Source organism: Equus caballus, chromosome 7, assembly GCF_041296265.1.
Source record: "Equus caballus isolate H_3958 breed thoroughbred chromosome 7, TB-T2T, whole genome shotgun sequence".
Lineage (NCBI taxonomy): Eukaryota > Metazoa > Chordata > Mammalia > Perissodactyla > Equidae > Equus > Equus caballus.
Window position 1 is genome coordinate 25470972 of NC_091690.1, and position 21947 is coordinate 25492918.

General features: G+C 39.7%; 1 protein-coding gene across 12 annotated transcripts in view; it reads right to left on the reverse strand.

The window, feature by feature from the left end:
- Nucleotides 1-21947, reverse strand: part of SIK3 (SIK family kinase 3) — a 241511-nt gene that overhangs the window by 45294 nt on the left and 174270 nt on the right. For all 12 annotated transcript variants that reach the window (XM_070273654.1, XM_070273652.1, XM_070273653.1 and 9 more), the window contains exons 5-6: nucleotides 5287-5411; nucleotides 4618-4741 (exon numbers count right to left, since the gene is read on the reverse strand). In XM_070273654.1, the coding sequence (XP_070129755.1) occupies nucleotides 4618-4741; nucleotides 5287-5411 (249 nt within the window). The remainder of the gene's footprint in view (nucleotides 1-4617; nucleotides 4742-5286; nucleotides 5412-21947) is intronic.

Sequence of the window (21947 nt, forward strand, 5' to 3'; positions counted from 1 at the left end):
AAGAGACAGGCAGGAGCCAGGTCATAAAGGTATTTCTCTGCCATTGTTTTTCAAACAGCAGTCACGAGATCAATTTAATAAGTTATAATCAGTATTTTTTAATGTAATAGAATAAAATATATTGGAGGGTACAGCACATAGTAAAGGCAAGTTTTGCTTTCTTAAGAAAAAATTGTTCAGTTGTATGTATATATATGTTTTAGGTCACAGTATAAAATGCCTTTTTTGCTATAGTCATGGTCACAAATGGCTGAGTCAGTGTGCTAGCCACTCTGACGGAGAGAACTTTAGCCTAGCGGCAATGGTAACCCACTGAAACGTTTTAAGCTGAAAACGATATGATCAGATTTGTGTGTGTTTTGTTTTTATATTTGTGTTTTGGAAAGATTACTCATGCAGCAGTGTGGAGAATGGATTAGAGAGGGACTAGACTGGAGCCAGGAATCCATTTAGTTGATTATTATTTAATCTAGGCAAGAGCCACTACGGAAGTGGCTGTAGGAATGGAGTGTTGAATCTACAGAATCTGATAATTGACTGGCTGTGGCGATGATGAGAGAGAAGGAGGAATCAAGGCTAGCTTTCGCCTTGGTCAGGAGGTGACGCCATTCACTAGGAAAGGGAACACAGAGGAGAGCAAATCTAGGGAAGGGGGAGTTAAGCTCAGTTTTGAAAATGTTTCCATTGATGTAAATTTAAGACATGAAAGTGAAACCATCGGTAGCAAATGATTGGTTCTATGGCCCTTCACTCCAGAGGAGGGGTCTGGGCCAGAGAGCTCACTGAGAGTTAAGTGGGGACTGAGCATGACAGTAATCACTGAAGCCGTAGCAGTAAATCAGATGGCTCTGAAAGATGGCGTAAAGATGAAAAGACGTAAAGGATGAACGGAGAGAGAAAGCTGGCAGAGAAGACTGAGAAGGTGCACCCAGAGAGACAGAAGGAAAACCGGAGAAATGTGGTGTCTGAGAAGCAATGAGAAAAAAGTGTTTCAAAAAGTAAGAAGTGACTCAACAATCAGAAAACAAACAACTTAGTTAAAAAATTGGCAAAACACTTGGAGAGAACACATCACCAAAGAAGACATACAGATGGTAAATATACATATGAAAAGATGTTCATCACCAGACGTCATTAGGGAATTGCAAATTAAAATGAGATACCACTATACACCTACTAGAATGACAAGCATCCAAACCACTGACAACACCAAATGCTGGCGAGGATGTAGAGCAACAGGAACTCTCCTCCATTGCTGGTGGGAGTGCAAAATGGTACAGTCACTTTGGAAGACAGTTCGGTGGTTTCTTACAAAATAAAATATGTTGTTACCACACAATCCAGCAATCACTCTCTTTGATATTTACTCAAATGAGCTGAAAACTTATGCTACACAAAAACTTGCACATAGATGTTTATAGCAGCTTAATTCATAATTGCCAAAACTCGGAAGCAACCAAGATGTCCATCACTGGGTTATGGATAAGGGATAAACAAACTATGGTACATCGGACAATGGAATATTATTCAGCATTAAAAAGAAATGAGCTATCAAGCTATGAAAAGACATAGAGGAACCCTATATGCATATTACTAAGTGAAAGAAGCCAATCTGAAAAGGCTACACACGGTATGAATCCAACTATATGACGTTCTGGAAAAGGCAAAACTATGGAGACAGTAAAAGGATCAGTGGTTGCCAGAGGTTGGGGGGAGGGAGGGATGCATAAGCACAGAGAATTTTTAGGGCAGTGAAACTGCTCTGTATGATGATACTATATTGGTGTATACATGTCATTATATATATGTCCAAGCCCATAGGATGTACAACACCAAGAGTGAGCCCTAATGTAAACTATGGACTTTGCATGATAATGACATGTCAATGTAGGTTGATGGATTGCATTATAACAAGTGTTCTACTTAGGTGCAGGATATCTTGATAATGGGGGAGGCTATGAGTGTGTGGGGATAGAGGCTATATGGGAACCTTCTATACTTTCCACTCAATTCTGCTGTGAACCTAAAACTGCTCTAAAAAATAAAGTCTATTTTAAAAAAAGAAAGTAAGGAGTGGTAAAGTGCTAAATATTGATGGTCATTAAGATAAAGACTGAGGACATTCAGTTGATTATGACAAGATCACTGGTGACTCCAGCCAGAGCAATCCACTGGATCCCTTCTCTGCTTTCTTTTATAGTAAAATTGGAAAAAGGTGTGTCTATTTCCTTTCTCAGTTTCCCTTCTATTTCTTTTCTGTTGTATCCACATGAATTAGGCTTTTGCTCCTGTCCCTCCACCAAAGCTGTACATCAAGAGCATCAGTGATCTCCACAGTTCTAAACCCAATATTCAGTTCTTAGTTCTCTTATCTGATCTATCAGCAGCACTCCACCCAGCTGCTCACTCCCTCTTCCTTGAAACATTTTCTTCACTTGTTTTCTAGGACAGCAGAGTCTGCTTTACCTCACTAGCCATTCCTATGTGGATCTCTCTTCATTTTCCTGATCTCTGAATACTTGTGTGTTCTAGAGGTTAATCCTTGGACCTCTTCTTTTCTCTATAATCACTGCCTAAAAAAGTGATCTCTCCTCATAGCTTTAAACATTTTCTGGACACCGATGATTCCGAAATGTACATACTTAGCCCACAACTCTCAACTCAGTTACAGTCTCCTATGTTCAACTACACAATATCTCAACTTAGATGTCTGATGGGCATCTCAGACTAACACATCCAAAACATCTCTCCAAAATGTAAGTATTCTTCCCTAGCCATGCCCATCTCAGTTAGCAGTAAATCCATCCTTCCAGTTGCTCAAGCCAAAAACCCTAGAGTTACCTTTAATTACTCTCTTTCTCTCATATCGAATGCAACAGAAATGTTGGAACCAGACTGCCTAGGTTCAAATTCTGGTTTAGCCACTTAACAGCTGTGTTATCTTAAGAAAATTGCTAAACGTCTCCTGGGTATCACCCATAAAATGGAGGTGACAGTCTTATGTCTCTCAGAGGGCTGTTATAATAAATGTTTGTGAAATGTTTTGAACAGTGCCTGCCACACAGTATGGAGTATCTCTTGAATCTGACCACTTCTTCCCCTCTCCACCTCTCCACCCCATTCTGGGAACTAGCCACCAAGATCTCTCTCCTGGATTACTGCAAAAGTCTCCTACTAACTGGTCTCCCTCCTTCAGCCCTTGAACCTTTCAACCAATAGAGCAGCCACAGTGATTTCTAAGAAATAAAAGTCACAGTACAATTCTTTGGACTTTTTTGTATGTTTGAAATTTTCCATTAAAAAATTTAGGAAAAAACAGGAGTCAGATTATGCCACTCCTTTGTCAAAACCCTCTGATCCTTTGTATTTCACTCAGAGTAAAAACTAAAACTAAGGTCTTCACATTGACTGACTGGGCCCCAAAGTAAGCTCTTGCCTCTCTGACCTCATCTCTCTTGTCCTGTCTCTCATTCCTTTTGAGCATACAGGCCTCGGTCCTGCTCCTGAAACACTCAAGCGTGCTCCCTGGGGCCTTTGTGCCTGCTGTTCCTCTGCCTGGAAAGCTCCTCCTCAGGCTGCACAGCTCGCTCCCTCACCTCCTTTCAGTCTTTGTTGAAATGTCGCTTATTTAGTGAAGGAGTTCCCTGACCACACTTTTTAAAAAATAACCTCCCACCCACTATCCCCAAACCTCCCTCTCTATTTTATTTTTTTCACAGCACTTATTATCTGACATACTATTAACCCATTAATTCTAAGGGGACTAAAAGTTAAATTGAGTACAAGTTTCACCTATTTATTCTAAAATGCAACGCACTTTGTTGCCAACCCAGTGGACATTTACTCTGTATGTTCTTCCTTAAAATGAAAATATGATTAAGCAAAACTAAACAGACTGCTTACTGCACTGTCTCTAAAATGTTCTTTTCTTACATGCACATAAATGATGATAAAACACTGCAGATTCTGGGTACCTGGTATCTGTTTCCAGGGTTAAATTGTTCCAAGAGCTACTTACTCCATAGCCCACTCATTTAAAAAATACCTCTTTATTTGAGTTGGGGGGATGTCACAGAAGTAGGAAATGTAGTAGCAGCAAGACTAAGACGCAAAGCCTGCTTTATCCCTGGTATTTATTGCCACATCGCAATGGGGTCCCAGTAAATGGAAATATTTTCCTGAAAAAGGGTGGGAGACGGAGTGAAGGAGAGGGGTGAAACAGGAATATTTATCACCTTGCCACCATGTAATTGGCCTGATTATTTACATACATTATTTAATTTAGCCCTCACAGTAATAGCCTTCACAGAACTGTCAGCCATTTACAGATGAGGAAACTCAAGCTCAGACAGACTAAGTAATCTGCCACACAACACTAGCAGCTATGTGCAGAACCCAGAGCGAAACTCAGGCAAACTCAGGCAGGGCTATCTGATGCCAAGGCCTGCACACTCTGTTTCTACAGAACCTTACCTCTGGCGGTCCAGTTCAGCAAACTAGAGTTAAGAAAGGTTGTTAAATGGGCCATTTATACCCCATCACTCAATTCCTGGGATAACTTAGCATGTCTAACTTTCCATAAACCCAATCATAGCTGTGTGCTGGCAACTCCCTTACCTGTGGACATAAAAAATGGGATGCGGAACTTTCCACTCAACACCCGGGCCCGCAGATTCTGCAGTGTGCTTCCATCAAACGGCAGGGCACCGCACACAAGCACATAGAGGACGACTCCAAGGCTCTGCATCCCCAAGAGAGAGTACGGACAATTAATCACATCAGAGGAAGAAACAAAAGAGGCCATTATAGTACGTGTATAAAGATGATGGTGAGTCATGCACAAGATAATGGAACAAACTTTTTATTCTTTTTTAATGAGAAATAATACAGGACACTGTCAAGGCCAACCATCTTTAGAATACTTAACATTCTTCTTTGCTTCCAGACATTAATTTTGGGTAACATATCTAGAATTTCTCTCAGTACTCATCTCTTAGGGAGAAGGCAAGTGGCAACAACAGAAAGAATCTCTGTTCTTGGCAAGGGCACCCATCCAAGCTTGCCCTTGCGGTTTTTTGCAGATGAAAAGGGGCAGTTTGAAATCTATGGCTCAGTTCATAAGACAAGTGCTACAGGAAAGACTCTGCACAAAGAACTGGGAATTCAAAGAACAGGTAATCAAGATCTCAATTCACGGGCAGCATTATGCGCTGTCCAGGATGAGGATAGTCGCCATCAGTCAAGGGTAACTAATGCTATGGAGTGTAAGTGAAGGGAGATACATACCCAGATGTCCACTTTGGGCCCATCATATTCTTTTCCTTCAAAGAGTTCTGGTGCAGCATAGGGAGGGCTGCCACACCAGGTCTTCAGCAGCTGCCCAGGAGTGAAGAGGTTACTGAAGCCAAAATCTAGAAAGGCAAATGAACACAACTCAGGTTATCTTAACCCAGCAAATACTAGTTTCTGGTCACTAGTATAAAGGTTCTGAATCATTAAGTTTGAATAGCAAATGTGAAAAGTGAACATTTAGAAATTATATAACCAGTCACTTAAACTTAAAATAATAGTGAAATAGAGATATGATCGAGCTGGAATGCAAAAGATACTTGGTGAACTAAAAGAAAACACGAGTGGTTTATGTCAGTAAAACCAGCACTGCCGCCTTCATAAACCTGGACTGAGTGAGGCAAGTGGTACTTATTCCTTTAAAAACAAAAATGAAATTGGATAATGACTGATGTTAAGACCACATAAGAATCAGTAAATATATGTAAGCCTACTCAACCGAACCCAGAATTTTCATATTATTTTTACTTAAGACAAACATATTTATGACCACTAGAGACACACTGACAAAAAATTAGATAAAGGGACATTATTATCATTAAGGTGGCTTATTCAAAATAAAGAATATGCCATTTATTTACATATTGACCCAAGAATGTTTACATTTTAACTTCAACTCTCTTTGCGCTTCAACTTCCCCTTCTTTTCTCCTCCTCCCACTGCTTTAAGAGAGAGTAGACAGGAGACGGGAGGGGTGAGGTTTGGGAGGAACATGAAGAAAATGAGCAAGGATGGCAGGCCAAAGTATAGAGAGTTGCTGACTTATAAACACTTTTAAGTACATAAATATTTATACGAACAATTTGTATGTATGACAGGCTAGAACCCCTTCTGCCCAGGCCCCTGCAGTCACAGCATCTGAAATGCTGAGCACCTCCCCACTCTCTCAAACTCCTTCGCTTTCTTAGTTTTACTCTCCTTGCCAACCATCTCCTTTTACTACTTGTTTTTCTTCTTTCCACCCTCTACAGAAGGTGTTTTCTAGTAGGGCATGTACTAATTTTGACTCTTTCCTTGCTTTATATTTTCTCAGGGCTAACTCTTCTGGTCTCACAGATTCCACTATCATTTGTTTGATGATAATTCTCCAAGTGTTATATCTCTGATCCTGGTACCAAATCTTAAGTTCCTGACATGAATTTCCAATACTTGCCTGGAAACAAACACCTCCAACTCACCATTTTCCAAAATCAAATCTGCTCTTCCAGTAAAGTTCCCATGTTCACTAATGAATGGCATTACCATATCAGTTAACTGGGAGCAAGGGAGTAATCCTTCTTTTTTCCTTCTCATTTCCCATTTCAAACTGGTAGTAAAACTTCTGGGTGGGGTAGAAGTGTGTCTTGAATCCATCTCCTCCTTTCTATTTCCATTCCTGCTATCTCAGTTCATACTCATCATCTCTGACCTACACTGATGCTATTGCTTACCACCTATATCTATTTCATTTTCCTCTCAGCCACCCATTCATAGCACAGTGAATGTTACACAAATCACGTTGTGTTACCTCCTCACTCAAAAATATTTGGTGGCTCCCTCCTCCTTACATAAAAGTTTAAATCTCTTAGCATTGTCATTTCAGGCCCTTCACTACCCAGCTCCACCATACCTTCCAACTTATCCCCAGCCACTCTAGCATAACTAGACTATTCACATCCTGTGTTTACATGCCTTTCTTATGCTGTTTCCTCTCTATGCCAGGCCTCTTCCTTTCCCTTCGACATTTGAAATATCACTTATTTTTTCAAGGCCCAGTCAAATATTGCTTCCTGTATGAAGCCTTAACTAATTTCCACCACAAAACACCATGTCAATGGCTTCCTCCTCTGTACTTCCATAGCCTTTGTTTATACCTCTACACCCCAGTTACAACTAACTGTCTTCTATTACACTTAGTTGTATTGTGTCTATACCCTCCACCAGTTAGTAAATGGGAGGGGTATCATCTTATCATTTTATTTATCCTAGTCTCCACACGGGGTTTTCATACATATCAGGGACTCGAGAAAGGGTCACTACATTAAACTACAATAAAATCACTGGGCCAATCCTCTTGTCACCTCCTGGCTACTAGAGCCTTCTCATACTGACAGTGGCAGCTGGCCAGCTACTAGGGCCTCTACCTCTTAGCCATCCCTCCTAAGGTTCTAAAATTAACTTAATGATCACAAGGGGCCTAGAGGTCAGGGCCATCACTAGAATCATTACAGCTACTTCTATGAGAAACAGAATACTCTCATTCATCAATGGAAAATAAACGCCCTTCTGTCAAGACTTCCTGGATTTCCCATAAGAAAATTTCCTCTCCCTTCTCTGTACTCCCCTGTATTACTCTGTATTTCTCCTTTATTTTGGATGCATATATACATATCATATCTCCTATTCTAGCTCCTTAAAAGCACCCTCTCTCTCTAGTAGAGATCTACCCCCCAATTTCTTAAAAATACCTTATTCATCTCTGACTCTCATATTACCTAATCTAGTGTTTAAACACAGTAGGTACTTAATAAGTGTTGACTATGAAAGAAACTGCATTTAAAGCTCTACCAACCAATCTACAACTTTTGAAACCCGATAATTTTAATTTACAAGTTAAAGTCTGCATGCACTGAACTCTATTAAGATTATTCTTTTTTTGTTTGTTTGTTTGTTTTTTGTTTTTTTTAAAGATTTTATTTTTTCCTTTTTCTCCCCAAAGCCCCCCGGTACATAGTTGTGTATTCTTCGTTGTGGGTTCTTCTAGTTGTGGCATGTGGGACGCTGCCTCAGCGTGGTCTGATGAGCAGTGCCATGTCCGCGCCCAGGATTCGAACCAACGAAACACTGGGCCGCCTGCAGCGGAGCGCGCGAACTTAACCACTCGGCCACGGGGCCAGCCCCTATTAAGATTATTCTTAAGAGAATGGGGACAGGTTGCTAAAAATCCGAACAAATGAGATTCAGCAAAGTAGTTGTCTTGGGAATTATGTAGAAAGAACTCTTATTTATTTATTTTTTATTGGTTTGCAAAGATCTTCATCAGGTCCGTTTCCATGCCTGGCCTTCCTCTGCACAGTGTGGAGGAGAAATACTAACGGATTCTGTAATAACCGACGGACCCTGACGTTAGTGTGATCAGACAGCAGAGTCCAGAAGAGAGAATCACGGAGCATTTTGTTTGTATTTTGAATGCAGAATGCAACAAGCCAAGCAATGAACTGAAACCAGCTGATTTTAAATTTTCCTTTAAATAAGCAGCTTAAAATATATAGGAAATTTCTGATTTTCAACCACAAATGCGCTATCCACAATTAGTAACCTTTCTACCCTTTTACTCTGCCAGGGAGGGGAAGGCATAAGCTTGTTTATTATATCTACCAAAACAGGAAATCTTTACAAAGGAAACAGTATCAAAGTGAACTATCTTCACTGATGGCTACAGGCTGAGGTTCCTATTAGGTGTTTATCTGAGAAATGAGTATGCAAGAATGAATGGTATGATTAGGGCCTGACAAGTAGAGAGGTCCACATCTGGAGAAGCACCTGCCTCCACAGCACGGTACAGCCAAACAGCTAGCTTCAACAGCTAGATCCAATGACCAACAGCAAGACTGCAATAAGATTCAACAATAAAACCCCCACCTGCTTGCTCTATTTCCTGTTACATACTAAGCAAAACTCCTCTAATCTTGTAAACCTGTCAAGGGCTCTCCCATCATCATTACAAGTATTGTTCTTACTCCTAACTTTAAGGTGTTGCTCATTTAAGCAAAATTTGCTTCTCCCTGCCTGTTATGACATTTTTTTTTTTTCTCATTAAAGCCAGCTTCCTCCAGTGCATGGTCCTGGGATATCCCAATTCATTCTTCAATGCACCACACCTGACAGGATCTGACCCTCCACCCGCCTTCGATGCATGTCACTGTAAATGGACAGTTGGAGTGGCAGCATAGTGCTGTCTTATGCTCCGTACTAGTGCCTCTTCACACGTCCTTCACATTCATCTTCACCACTGCTGTGTAGCTTGCAAGTTAAAATTCTGGCTAGTTCACTGTCCATTCAGCTCTAACAGAACTTAGTTTCTAAAAATTTAAATTATGGCTATGAGAGAAACCTCAAATTACTAACATATGCCAAATCTGGAACTCATTTTGAAAGTTCAGTTCCTCCTAATCAACACTTCAGGGACTGAATAACCCGGATGGGAAGAATACTTCTCCTTTACTCTCTCAGATGCTTGCATTTGGGAGCATTTTGCTACACATTTTAAGACTGGAAGGAAAACTAAAAGCAGTTAAAATTGAAACCAGTCTGTGTTGGGTTTTTTGGTAGTTTAGGGAAGTAGTAGGATTATGTTGCCGGGATGTGTGGTAGGAAGCAAAGGGGGGATGGGTAGGTGGGGAATAGATGGACATGGACAGAATTACTAAGATTTTTGTTGGTTTTTTAGTTATCTACACATATATACAAGTGAAAAAACTGCAAGATGACCCAACTTGGAAAAGAAAATTCTCATAACAAAATTTAAAGCGATGAGTAAAATAAATGAGAAAAAATTCTTGCTGGCTTGGATCAGAAATGCCGAAGAAGTAGGAAAAGAAAAGCTTTTAGAATTTAAGTTTGATCAGTCACCTTGAACCTAGAAAACAGTATTTCCATTCAATGGGATTATTCATCTTATTTTGGCTTTGTAGCTGTTCTTATTCATAATGTCTTTCATTATTTACTAAAGCTTCTTATTCTTAATGTCTCTTTCACAGTCTCTAAATAAGTTCCTCCACTTCCTCCACTCATGTATACGACATGTATTTACAGAAGCCTCCCAATGGGTAGAGAAATGTGTTGGTTCCTATAAAAGAACCAAAGGCAGAAAAAATACGTTCCCGTAGAAGGACTCAAAAAGGAAGCAGAACTTAGTTGAATGGCTAGGATCTGAGAAAGCACAGGGGAAATGTGAAAGGGCATTCGGAATGGTGGTTGGGGAAGAGCAGAGCAAAGGCATGCCAAGTTCAAGCAACAATACAGAGATGGCCCTAGGTATGATGCCAAGTTTGTAAACGTATTTGGCAAGATATCAGATTACACAGTAGCATCAGGCCAGATAAAATATAGCTTTAAATTAGAGAACAAGTACCTCAGACTTCATCCTATGGACCACTGTTTTTCTTACTTTCCTTTTCTTCTTTTTTCCAAAAAATTTTAAATTTTATTAGACTCCAGATACAAAGAATTTGATCAAGAATTAATTATAATCTTTGGTTCATGACACATTCTCACCGTTGCTCCACTCACGACACACTTTTATTTAGATTTTTTTTCCTACAGCCTTATTTAGATATATTTCATATTCTGTAAAACTCACCCATTTAAAGTGCACTGTTTAGTGATTTTTAGTATATTCATAGTTGTACAACCATTACCTCAATCAATTTTAGAACGTTTTCATCATCCCAAAAAGCAACCCTATACCAATTAGCAGACACTCCCCATTTCCCCCCTCAACTCTCCCACCAACGCCCCAGCCCTTGGCAATCACCAATCAACTTTCTGTCTCTATGGATTTGTCTATTCTGGACATGTCACATAAAAGGAATCATACAATATGTGGTCTTTTGTGACTGGCTTCTTTCACTTAGCATAATCTTTTCAAGGTTTGTCCCTGTTGTAGCATGTATCAGTAGTTCTTTTCTTATTGCTGAAGAATATTCCTTTGTATGGATATATCTCACTTTATTTATCCATTCATCAGCTGATAGATATTTAGGTTGTTTCTACTTTTTGGTACTATGAATAATGCCGCTATAAACATTCATGTAAGTTTTTTTGTGGATGTATGCTTTCATTTCTCTTGGGTATACATCTAGGAGTGGAATTGCTAGGTCATATGGTATAGTAATTCCATGTTTAACCTTTTTGAGGAAGTGCCCAAACTGTTATTCAAAGTGGCTGCACCACTTACATTCCCACCAATAATATACAAGGGGTTCCAATTTCTCCATGTCCTTGTCAACACTTATTACTTTTTGTCTTTTTTTAAATTACAACCATCCTAATGGGGTGATGTGGTATCTTACTATGGTTTTGACTTGCATTTTCCTGACGGCTAATGATGTTGAACGTCATTTCATGTGCTTATTGGCCATTTGCATTCTTCTTTGGACAAACGTCTATTCAAATCTTTTGCCCATTTTTAAATTGAGTTGTCTTTTATTTATTCTCTGGATATAAGTCCATTGATAGGATTTCACAAATGTTTTCTCTCATTCTGTGGGTTGTCTTTTCTCTTTTGATGCACAAAAGTTTTAAATTTTGATGAAGTCCAGTTTATCAAAATTTTCTTTTGTCACTTACACATCTGGTGTCATATCTAAGAAACTATTCCCTAACCTAAAGTCATGAATATTCACCCATGTTTTCTTCTACAAGTAGTTATTTTTAGTAATGCAATGAGCATCCCCAAACCTACTATCCAAATGAAAAACCCACTCTCTTGATAATTACTTACATCTAATTATAAGCACCACCCATCCCATCCCCTTGTCTCCTCTCCAACCACTGATTTTCAACCCTGTCCATACATCAGAATCACCAGTGTAAGGTCGTGTGCCGTATAATGACATTTCAATCAACAACGGACTGCATATACGACTGTGGTCCCATAAGATTAGCACCATAAAGCCTAGGTGTGTAGTAGGCTGTACCAACTAGGTCTGTGTAAGTACACTCTATGATGTTTGCACAATGACAAAATAACCTAACGACACATTTCTCGGAATGCATCCCTGTAGGGACCAGCCCAGTGGCACAGCGGGTAAGTGAGCACGTTCCGCTTCTCGGCAGCCTGTGGTTCGCCGGTTCAGATCCTGGGGGCGGACATGGCACCACTTGGCACGCCATGCTGTGGTAGGCGTCCCACGCATAAAGTAGAGGAAGATGGGCACGGATGTTAGCTCAGGGCCAGCCTTCCTCAGAAAAAAAGATTAGCTAAGGGCTAATCTTCCTCAAAAAAAAAAAAAAAAGAAATGCATCCCTGTCATTAAGCAAGGTATTTGCAGTGATCCATAAACCTTACTTTAGACTTACTAGATGTCGAAGAAATAAGTTAGACATCTGAATGTAAACAAACAAAACATAATTCTTTCTGAAGAGATTTGAGAACCATTCTTAGAGGCAAGGAGGAGTCGTTGGCACTTTCGAAGCAGGCAGATGATATTGTAAAATACCTGACAGCAAGACTAGACTACGTATGAGGTGAGCTGAAGGCCTGTGATAAAGTAGGAGTAGTGAAAATGAGAAACACAATTCAAAAAACATTTTAAAAAATGACTGGACAGTACTTGAGGACAGGCCGAATACATGAGATGAAAAGGAGGGAAAAGTAGAGAGTATGACCATGCATGTCTGGGCAGATGAAAGACTCAAGGAAGGCAGAAGTTGGTTTGGAAAGAAAAAGGTATATTTTTTTGTTATGCCTTGAGTTTAAGAAGGTGAGAAGAAATTCAAGTGGAGATGTTCTGAGGAATTGAGTTCTGGTAACGAATGGATACACTGTGAAAGAATAAGAGAAAAAGGGATGGCTGGGAATTAAGGCTTTGGAAACACCCATAGGGACCTCCTCTTCCATAGGTGCAGGAATAGAAAGAGGACAAGCAAAAAGGCAAGAGAAAGGGTGATTTTCTTCTTGAAGAAAATTAGGAAAATATAATTACAACAACAAAGTTGAGAGAAGAAAAGCATTTCAAAGAGGGAAAAGGTGGTCTGCAGTATCCGTACAATGTCACCCAAGTACTACACAACTTTTACCTGGGGAAAACTATGATAACACAATTACTCTAGATTAGAAATGGTACAGTTTCCCCTCAGAATTTTTGTTAGTTTATTTTAAAGAAATGCTAAGTCGTAGGAATGGACTACAAACATAATCCAGATGCATTCTGAATGATCCAGAATGTCATGTTGTGAATAAAATAAAGAACTTCTTACCAAGTTTGATGACAACCAACCAATAATAATTCTCAACTATGAGGAAATTCATTCAGGATACTTCATTCAGAAATGGAGAAGGTGGCCAAGCAGCTGACGGGCAAGAACCCTGGAGGGAGTCAGGTACCCTGGGAAGCCCGAGAACTGGCCCTTCCGGGAGTCACTTCTCCCAGGGCAGCCGGTTTCTCATTTGCGCAGCACTCTGAATTTTATGGCATACAGTAAACAGATAAATTTGAAGGGACACTTTGTCGAGTGCTGTTATTACCTCACTGAGATGAGCATTACTTTTGTTGGTCTGGGAAAGTGAGGTTCATTAAGTAACATGCGCAAATTTAAAGTTTAAACAAAATTACCACCGAGGCCCGGCCTCTGATGCTGGCCTGCACGCCCTCAAAGCCCTCACCCACTCCGCGCTGTCACGCCTCATACACGTTTATACCGAGGTAAATGCACAGCCCACAACCATTTTGTTTACTTGGTTACTACAGCCCAAATCCCTTAGTTACTAGAGTCTACTGTTTTTCATTTTACTCTTAACTGGCAACCCTCTGCTCTGCTTATGTAATTCCCTAGGGCATATAGTGCTTGAGGAATACTGAGTGTTTACAAGTTTCTTTAAAAACAGTGCATTGAAAAGAATGGTAGGCACTGTGTATCAGGGGGAAAAGGATAACTTTTCCAATAAATGCCATAGGAACAACTGGGTGCCCACATGGAAAAAAATTAAACAGGACACCTCCCTCACTTATATCCTAAAATCAATTCCAGGTGGATCACAGACTCAATGTAAAAGGTAAAACTACAAAGTTTTCATAAAATAATAAAGGAGAATATCTTTATAGCCTCAAGGGATGGAAAGATTTCCTAAACAAGAAACAAAAAGCACTAATCATAAAGGAAAAAGTGGTAAATTTGGTTACATTAAAAATATACTAAAATCTCTATTCATTGAAAGACGTTTTAAAGAGAGTGAAATGAGAAACCACAAAATGAGAGAAGATATCTGTAACACATAAAACAAAGACTCATAACCTTACTGCTGAAACAAAAACTCCTATAAATCAACAAGCCATGCAACCCAGTAGAAAAATGGGCAAAAGACTTATTTAAGCAGAAATTTCACAAAGAAGGTCAACAGACATAAAAAGGAGCTCAAGCTCATTATTAAAAAGAAAAATTAAAAAACTAATACCACAATGAGATAACCACTACACTCACCTGAATGACACAAATTACCAAGCACAGTAACACCCAGCACGGGGAGGACACACAGGAAAGGGAACGCTCGCACACTGGATGCCAGCGTGGCAGTTTTAAGTGAAAGCTGAAAACAGACTGTATGACCCAACAACCGTACTCCTGGGTTTATATTTTTAAATGTTGAAAATTGTGCAATAATGTTTAAGAGTGTACCAGGATAAATGTTTAAGAATGTTTTGCAACTGTTAGTAAGAGCTCCAAACTGAAAGCAATCCAAATGTCCATCTGTAGATACAATTCTTGTGGCAGATTCATATCGTGGAATACTACACAGAAATAAAAGTGAATAAATCACAGCTAAACAAACATGGGTAAATCTCGCAAACATAAGTGTTGTGGGAAATAAGACACAACATAATATGTTCAGTATGATTCTATTCATACATAGTTCAAAAACAAACTATATTAAGGATGGGCTCACTGCACATTATATTAAATATAAACAGCATCCCTTGGAGCAAAACTCCTGAGGGATGCATTAGACAGGTGGGAAAACTACTTGAAAGAAAAACCTCTTAAGCAAAGCAAGTAAGTGATGAACACGAAAATCAAGACAGTGATTACCTCTTGGGAAAAGGATGAGGTTGTGATGGGGGCGCGGTCTGGGCTGATGAAATTATTTATTTCTTGATCTAAGTGGTAAGTGCACAGGTGTTCGCTTTATAGTGATTCATTAAACTGTACGTATATGGTAAGGGTACATTTAAAAAAAATTTTTTTAAGTTTTTCCTTTTTCTCCCCAAAGCCCCCCGGTACATAGTTGTATATTTTTAGTTGGGGGTCCTTCTAGCTGTGGCATGCAGGACGCTGCCTCAGCGTCACTTGATGAGCAGTGCCATGTCCGCATCCAGGATTCGAACTGGTGAACCTCTGGGCCGCTGAAGTGGAGCGCGCAAACTTAACCACTCGGCCACGGGGCAGGCCCCCAAGTAAGGGTGCCTTTCTTTGTATGTACATAATACCTCATAATAAGCAAAGAAAAAAAGCGAAAATAATAGGATCCCTTTCTCCCCCACTCCATTTCTTGCCATTCAGGGCCCTTTTGCTGGGATCTAAGCTCCACTATCATCAGCGCTCAGGAAGGCAGGGATCAGGCTGTTTTTCTCACCACTGCTTTCCTGGCCCCTAGAACTGGCAGAAGAGAAGGCACTCAATAAACATCCTTCAAATGACCCACTGGTTAACTAAGAACAGAGAGGAAGGGAGATAAAGAGGAAAGATGACTGAAGTAAAAAAAGGAAATAAGTGAGTACTGAGAGCAGCCCTCACTGAACAGCTAAGAGGGGAGGAACTAGGAGCTCTGCTGAAACAGGGATCCCACTGAAGTGTGTGTTGAAAGCAGCAATAACCGTGTATGAAGAACAGCCAACTATGAAGACTTTCTATACAATGATAAAGTTTACAGTTGCAGTTAAGTACAATTTAAAAGAATATTGTAATGATATGTACAATCACTGTCACAATATAATGGCAATTAGTTATAAATGATAAGCGGTTCACAACATTAAAAATATAAGTATTACTCTTATACTAACAAAATAACTATTTCTCAGTAACACATATTAAGAGACAAAGATAGCATACCTTATGCTATGGTCTGAACATTTGTGTCCCCGTCCAACTCCTGCTGAAATGCTAACCTCCACTGTGAGGGTATTAGAAGGGGAGCTCTGGGAGCTGAGTAAGTCATGAGGCTGCAGCCCTCACCAATGGAATGAGCGCCTTGTCAAAGAGGCTCCAGGACTCCTGGGGCTCTAGCCCCTTCCACCACGTGAGGACACAGGGAGCAGGCACTGGCTATGAACCAGGGAGATGCCTTCACCAGAACCAACCATGGGGGTGCCTTGATCTTGGACTTTCCAGCCTCCAGAACTGTGAGCAATACATTTCTGTTGTTTATAAGTGGCCCAGTCTGTGGTATTCTGTTATTGTAGCCCAAATGGACTAAGACATGTTATTTACAAATAATTTAAAAATTCCTTTTTGTCTATAATGTCACTGTCTTCCCTAATTGAACAAGAGCTTCTAACAAAGAATAACACTAAGGAGATTTAGATTTTCCTTCTTTTCCTTTAATATGTCCAATTCAAGGCAAACAGGTTCGGTAAACTAGCAAATCAAAAAGCAAGGATGTGCAGAAGAAAGAGAAAAAAAACAAAACTAAAAGACTTGGATGGTAAAACAAAAACAAAACTGGGCAACTAAGAATTGACATAATTTTGGCAAATCTTTCAGATAAATAATCTTAACTCTCCCCTAACTTCTTAGAACATTTAAAAAATGATCATAACCTTTTAATTCTTCAAATCCCATCAGTAACAAGCCAGTGAATGGACAGAGTCTAATCATTTCTTTAAAACTACATGCACTTTGTATTCAGAACTATCTTCTTTCCGTTTTCCAGAACTAACATCATCCCAAGGAATACTGGAGTGCTGTGTTGCCCCAGCCCAGTCAGCGTGGGATCATTCTAATTAGGGGACATAAGTAAAATAAACTACACTATCATAAGCTAAAGTTAGGTCACGTGGCTCAAGATGAAGCGCAGTATTAGGCCAGACACTGGTGCAATAAAAAGGAAAAAACACAAGAATGACAACTTCAACACAAGTAAAAAACAAGAACAAAATATAACATGGAAACTTAAGGCAAAGGATAGAATAGATTCAGCGTTATGTTCAAAGGTTAAGTATATACACTTTGTAGTTTTGAAGTACACTAATAAATGCCAAAGAAAGGAGAGGGGAGTGCTAACACCAAAGCCCTACGAAGAATTTCTGTGCTCTCCTAACAACAGAAAGATTAAGTAAAGAATGGTATACCTACTGGATATACAATCATTAAAAATGATTATATGGAGCAGCATGAGGAAAATATTTGATATAATACAAAGGATAAAAACTGCATATAAAATTGCTTATCACTGATTATAATTATGAAAAACATATACAGCAAAAAAACCCCAAAAGAAATGCTTTCAAAATAGAGATACTTTTGGAGGTGGGATCCCAGTTCAAATATTTAAAAATCTTTCATTGTTGTTTAAATTTCCTATAGCATCCTTATATTATTCTATAATTAAGTTTTTATTTTAAATATAAAGACTTTAAAATATCATCCTGAATAATAAGAACTAAAACATTGAGCAGTTATTTTCAGAAAATTCTCAGGTACAAAGAAGCCCATAAAGATACTTTATACCCATTACTGTTTATTTATTGGTAATGGGAAAGATTTGCAACCTACAGATTCAACATAAAAATGATAAATATTCTAAAGAGTTACAGAAGAAAAGGGAGAAAGAACAGAAGAAACTGGTTAAGATGGATACTTCACACCCACACAGCAGAAGCCATAGGGGCGGAGCTGCTCTCTTCATGTGGCCTGTAGTCATTTATTTCTCCTCTCATAAGTGGCTCCTACCATAATTTGCTAAAGTCTCTTTTCCAACCCCCAACACCCTGGTTGCTTAGCGTTTGTCTGCAGGCTGAAATGGTATCTTATATCCTTTTCTCTTAACACAGAGCAGCAGACTTTAATTTGAACCGTATGTCTGTCTTCTCGAGATGGTTTAAATACCAGAGCTTTACTATCAATTTTGAGACTTGAAATTCTTTGTTTTAGGCAAGATCAGCAGCCTGGGGCCATATAGGGTAGTGATATCATATGCTTAAAAGTAAGTGTCTCATCAACCGGAGATGTGTCTGTGGTAAGGGGAAAGAGGGAAAACAGTGGCACTAATTTAAAAATCCGGACAACTGCAACAGGAAATTTTCTTATTTGGTCCACCACTTCAGAGCAATACCCTTGACTTCGTTTTTGGCTGACCAAGGAGCCATCCAAAGCAGATGTAAACAGATTAGGCACAGCCTGTAGCCAGTTCCACTGTTCACAGTGTCTGTTAAGGCAATACAGCACAGCTATAACTCACAGCTAACCCCTCCAAGAGTAACGTGTGCTTCATTTCCTTGCTGTTGTAAGTAAACAGCTTGTAAGTAGGAAAAAAGTGAAGTGGGAAAATATTTATATATCCTGAATAAACAACCTCACCAGAAAACAATGTGACAAGATCCTTCGTGTTTTTTGTTTGTTTTTTTCGAGGAAGATTAGCCCTGAGCTAACTACTGCCAGTCCTCCTCTTTTTGCTGAGGAAGCCTGGCCCTGAGCTAACATCCGTGCCCATCTTCCTCTACTTTATATATGTGGGATGCCTACCACAGCATGGCGTGCCAAGCGGTGCCACGTCCGCACCCAGGATCTGAACCGGCGAACCCAGGGCCGTCAAGAAGCGGAACGTGCGCACTTAACCACTGCGCCACAGGGCCGGTCCCCCCTTCATGTTTTAAAATCTGAAAGCTTCTGAGGACTCATAGCCTCAGTACGGCACTTGCAGTTAGAAATAAACACCAAGAACAGAAATAGTTTGGCCCTTGATTAAATTCTTAATGAACTAGGAGTAGGGGAGAACAAGCTGTCAGGTGTTCTTGCTAGAAATGACTCAAAGAACCAAAGATCAACACCCATGTGAGAACACTATATAAACAGGATTTAGACTGCTGTATGAACTTACATTGCACAGACAAGGAACTAATCTTGCTTTTCCTATACATATTACTAAGCTTCAAAATCATGTGGTCCAAAAGCTTTTTTGGAATTGAATAAAACAAGAGTCAACTGTATGGATGTCAGAACTATGGCAGTGACGAAGGATGAGTCTCAAAGTTCCCAGGAGTTGCTGTATTAGTTCACTCTTAAAAATGGGTCTTGGGAAGTCCTCAGTGTTTAGCAATTACTCCAACCCCTGGCTGAACTTCCTGACTAGGAGCTAATAGAGAAGTAATGCCAAAAACTACTGACTCATAGCCTGAGCATTTATACACAAGATAAATTTCTTCGTGGGAAAAAAAAAAATCAAGTAATCAGCTTATTTGCAGGAGTGGGTGTTGGTTTCGCTTAAGAAACCAGGGGAGGTCAGAATTGGAGGAAGAGAGAGGGTAATACTGATAAGATTGAATGAATGTATCCACCTTTTTGCAAAAGTATTAGAGAAGTATTATAGTCCTATTTTGTTGCAGCTGCTGCTATTACACCATTTATGGGGCTGCTTCCACATCCATCACGTAACCTTAGCCATCTCCTGACCCTCCCCAGCTCTACAGTATGATCATTATCTGTGTGGAAAGTGAAAGTTTAAAAACAAAAATGCTGGGCCAGCACTACATTGGCATTTTCAATGAACGACTTACGCATTTTCCCCCAAAGCTTTAAAATATCTTAGCAGTTAGAATCACTGAACTCAGCTATTTTTAAATGAGGTAATAAACCAATCCCCTCCACTCTATTATAGATAGCACTACCCCAACCCTTCTCACAAAAACTCTCCCCAATATATGATGTTTTCATCAAACTTAGTTGAGCCGGAGGCCGGCCCGGTGGAACAGCGGTTAAGTGCGCACGTTCCGCTTCTTGGTGGCATGCGCTTCACCAGTTCGGATCCCGGGTGTGGACATGGCACCGCTTGACAAAAGCCATGCTGTGGTAGGCGTCCCACATATAAAGTAGAGGAAGATGGGCATGGATGTTAGCTCAGGGCCAGTCTTCCTCAGCAAAAAGAGGAGGATTGGCAGCAGTTAGCTCAGGGCTAATCTTCCCGCCCCCCCCCCCCCAAGGAAAAAAAAACTTAGTTGAGCAGCTGTATAAAAAACAACTTGTAATGAAACACTTTCCATAAGACCTGCAAACAATAGTCAGTGGAATTATTGAAAACATTAATGCATACCATGATAGTCATGATTCTAAATCACATCAATCATTTAATCAGGTAAGTTTCTAACACTGACAGGTGAGCATCCTATACAAATTTTAGTGTGCCTTTTATGGGCCATGAAGAATCAAAGTCCCCTTAAAGTCTCAACAGAAACTGAAGACAGCAAATGGAAACAGAGTATATAGGCATAACAACAACATTTTCCAAATTAAAAATTAACACAGATAGTCTGATACGTAGAAGCCTGGAGAATAGAAGATATGATTATCATATAAGAAGTTGCAAGGTGTCACCTAGAAATTAAGAGCAGGTAGCAAAATACTCCCTTAGGTTAAAGAATAAACATAACTTGAGGCCTGGACCAGTGGTGTAGTGGTTAAATTTGCGCACTCCACTTCAGCAGCCCGGGGTTCACGGCTTCAGATCCCCAACGCAGATCCAGCACTGCTCATCAAGGCATGCTGTGGCGGCATCCCACATAACAGAGAGGAAGACTAGCACAGATGTTAGCTCAGCGACAATCCTCCTCAAGCAAAAGGAGGAAGATTGGCAACAGTTGTTAGCTCAGGGCCAATCTTCCTCACCAAAACAAAAAAGAATAAACATAATTCAAATAAGAGCAAACATCTGAAAAGTAACCCACCTGAAAGGTAACATGTAAATACCATACTAGGAGTAGGGTATTCCTGAAGTTTCTGAGGGACACCTACAGCTTCCTCGGCACAAGGTGAACAAGATACACCTGGTCTCTGCCCCAGGGAGAAGACTAGTCCCAGGCGGAGGTACACAACCACATGGGTAACTAAATAATTATAAGCATCAGATGAGTTCCAGGGAAAAGTTCAGGGGCAACTGTACATAACAGAAAAAGGGAGCTTTCCTGAAGAAGAGCCCCTCAAGAGTTCACAGAATCTTGCGATCTGTTCAAGAAAACCAAGGTTCTACTTGGACTAGAACGGAAACCTATTTAACTGTATGGATAGACAGGATTTTCTAACTTTTTTGACTCACAAACTCCTTTCAAAGGAGTATACTACCTTAAAAACCTCCCAAGAAAGAAACTTTAATAATAAATTTGTCATTTTTGTATGATTTATGATAAAGTAACTTTAACTAAAAGGTTTCATTTTACATTAGTACATTATTAAAAATTGATTTAAAAGCTCATTATAGGGCCCAGCCCGGTGACCGAGTGGTTAAAGTTCTGTGTGCTCCACTTTGGCGGCCCGGATTCACGGGTTTGGATCTGGGCATGGACCTACTCCACTCACCAACCACGCTGTGGAGGTGTCCCACATACAAAAAAAATAGAGAATCGGCACGTATGTTAGCTCAGGGCTAATCTTCCTCAAGCCAAAAAAGAGGAGGATTGGCAGCAGATGTTAACTCAGGGATGTTTATATTTTTATATTAAAAAAACTAAGTAAAAAATTTCATTATAAATATTAAGAAAAATTCATATTTTCCCATTTTATAAGTGACTCACTAATTTATTTAAATTATCTAAGAAAAAGTGTTAACTTAAAATTGATATGTCAGGTTTAGTTTGGAAGCCACATATATATTGAGATTATAACATCTAAAATAGCCAAAAACTTTTCATGAC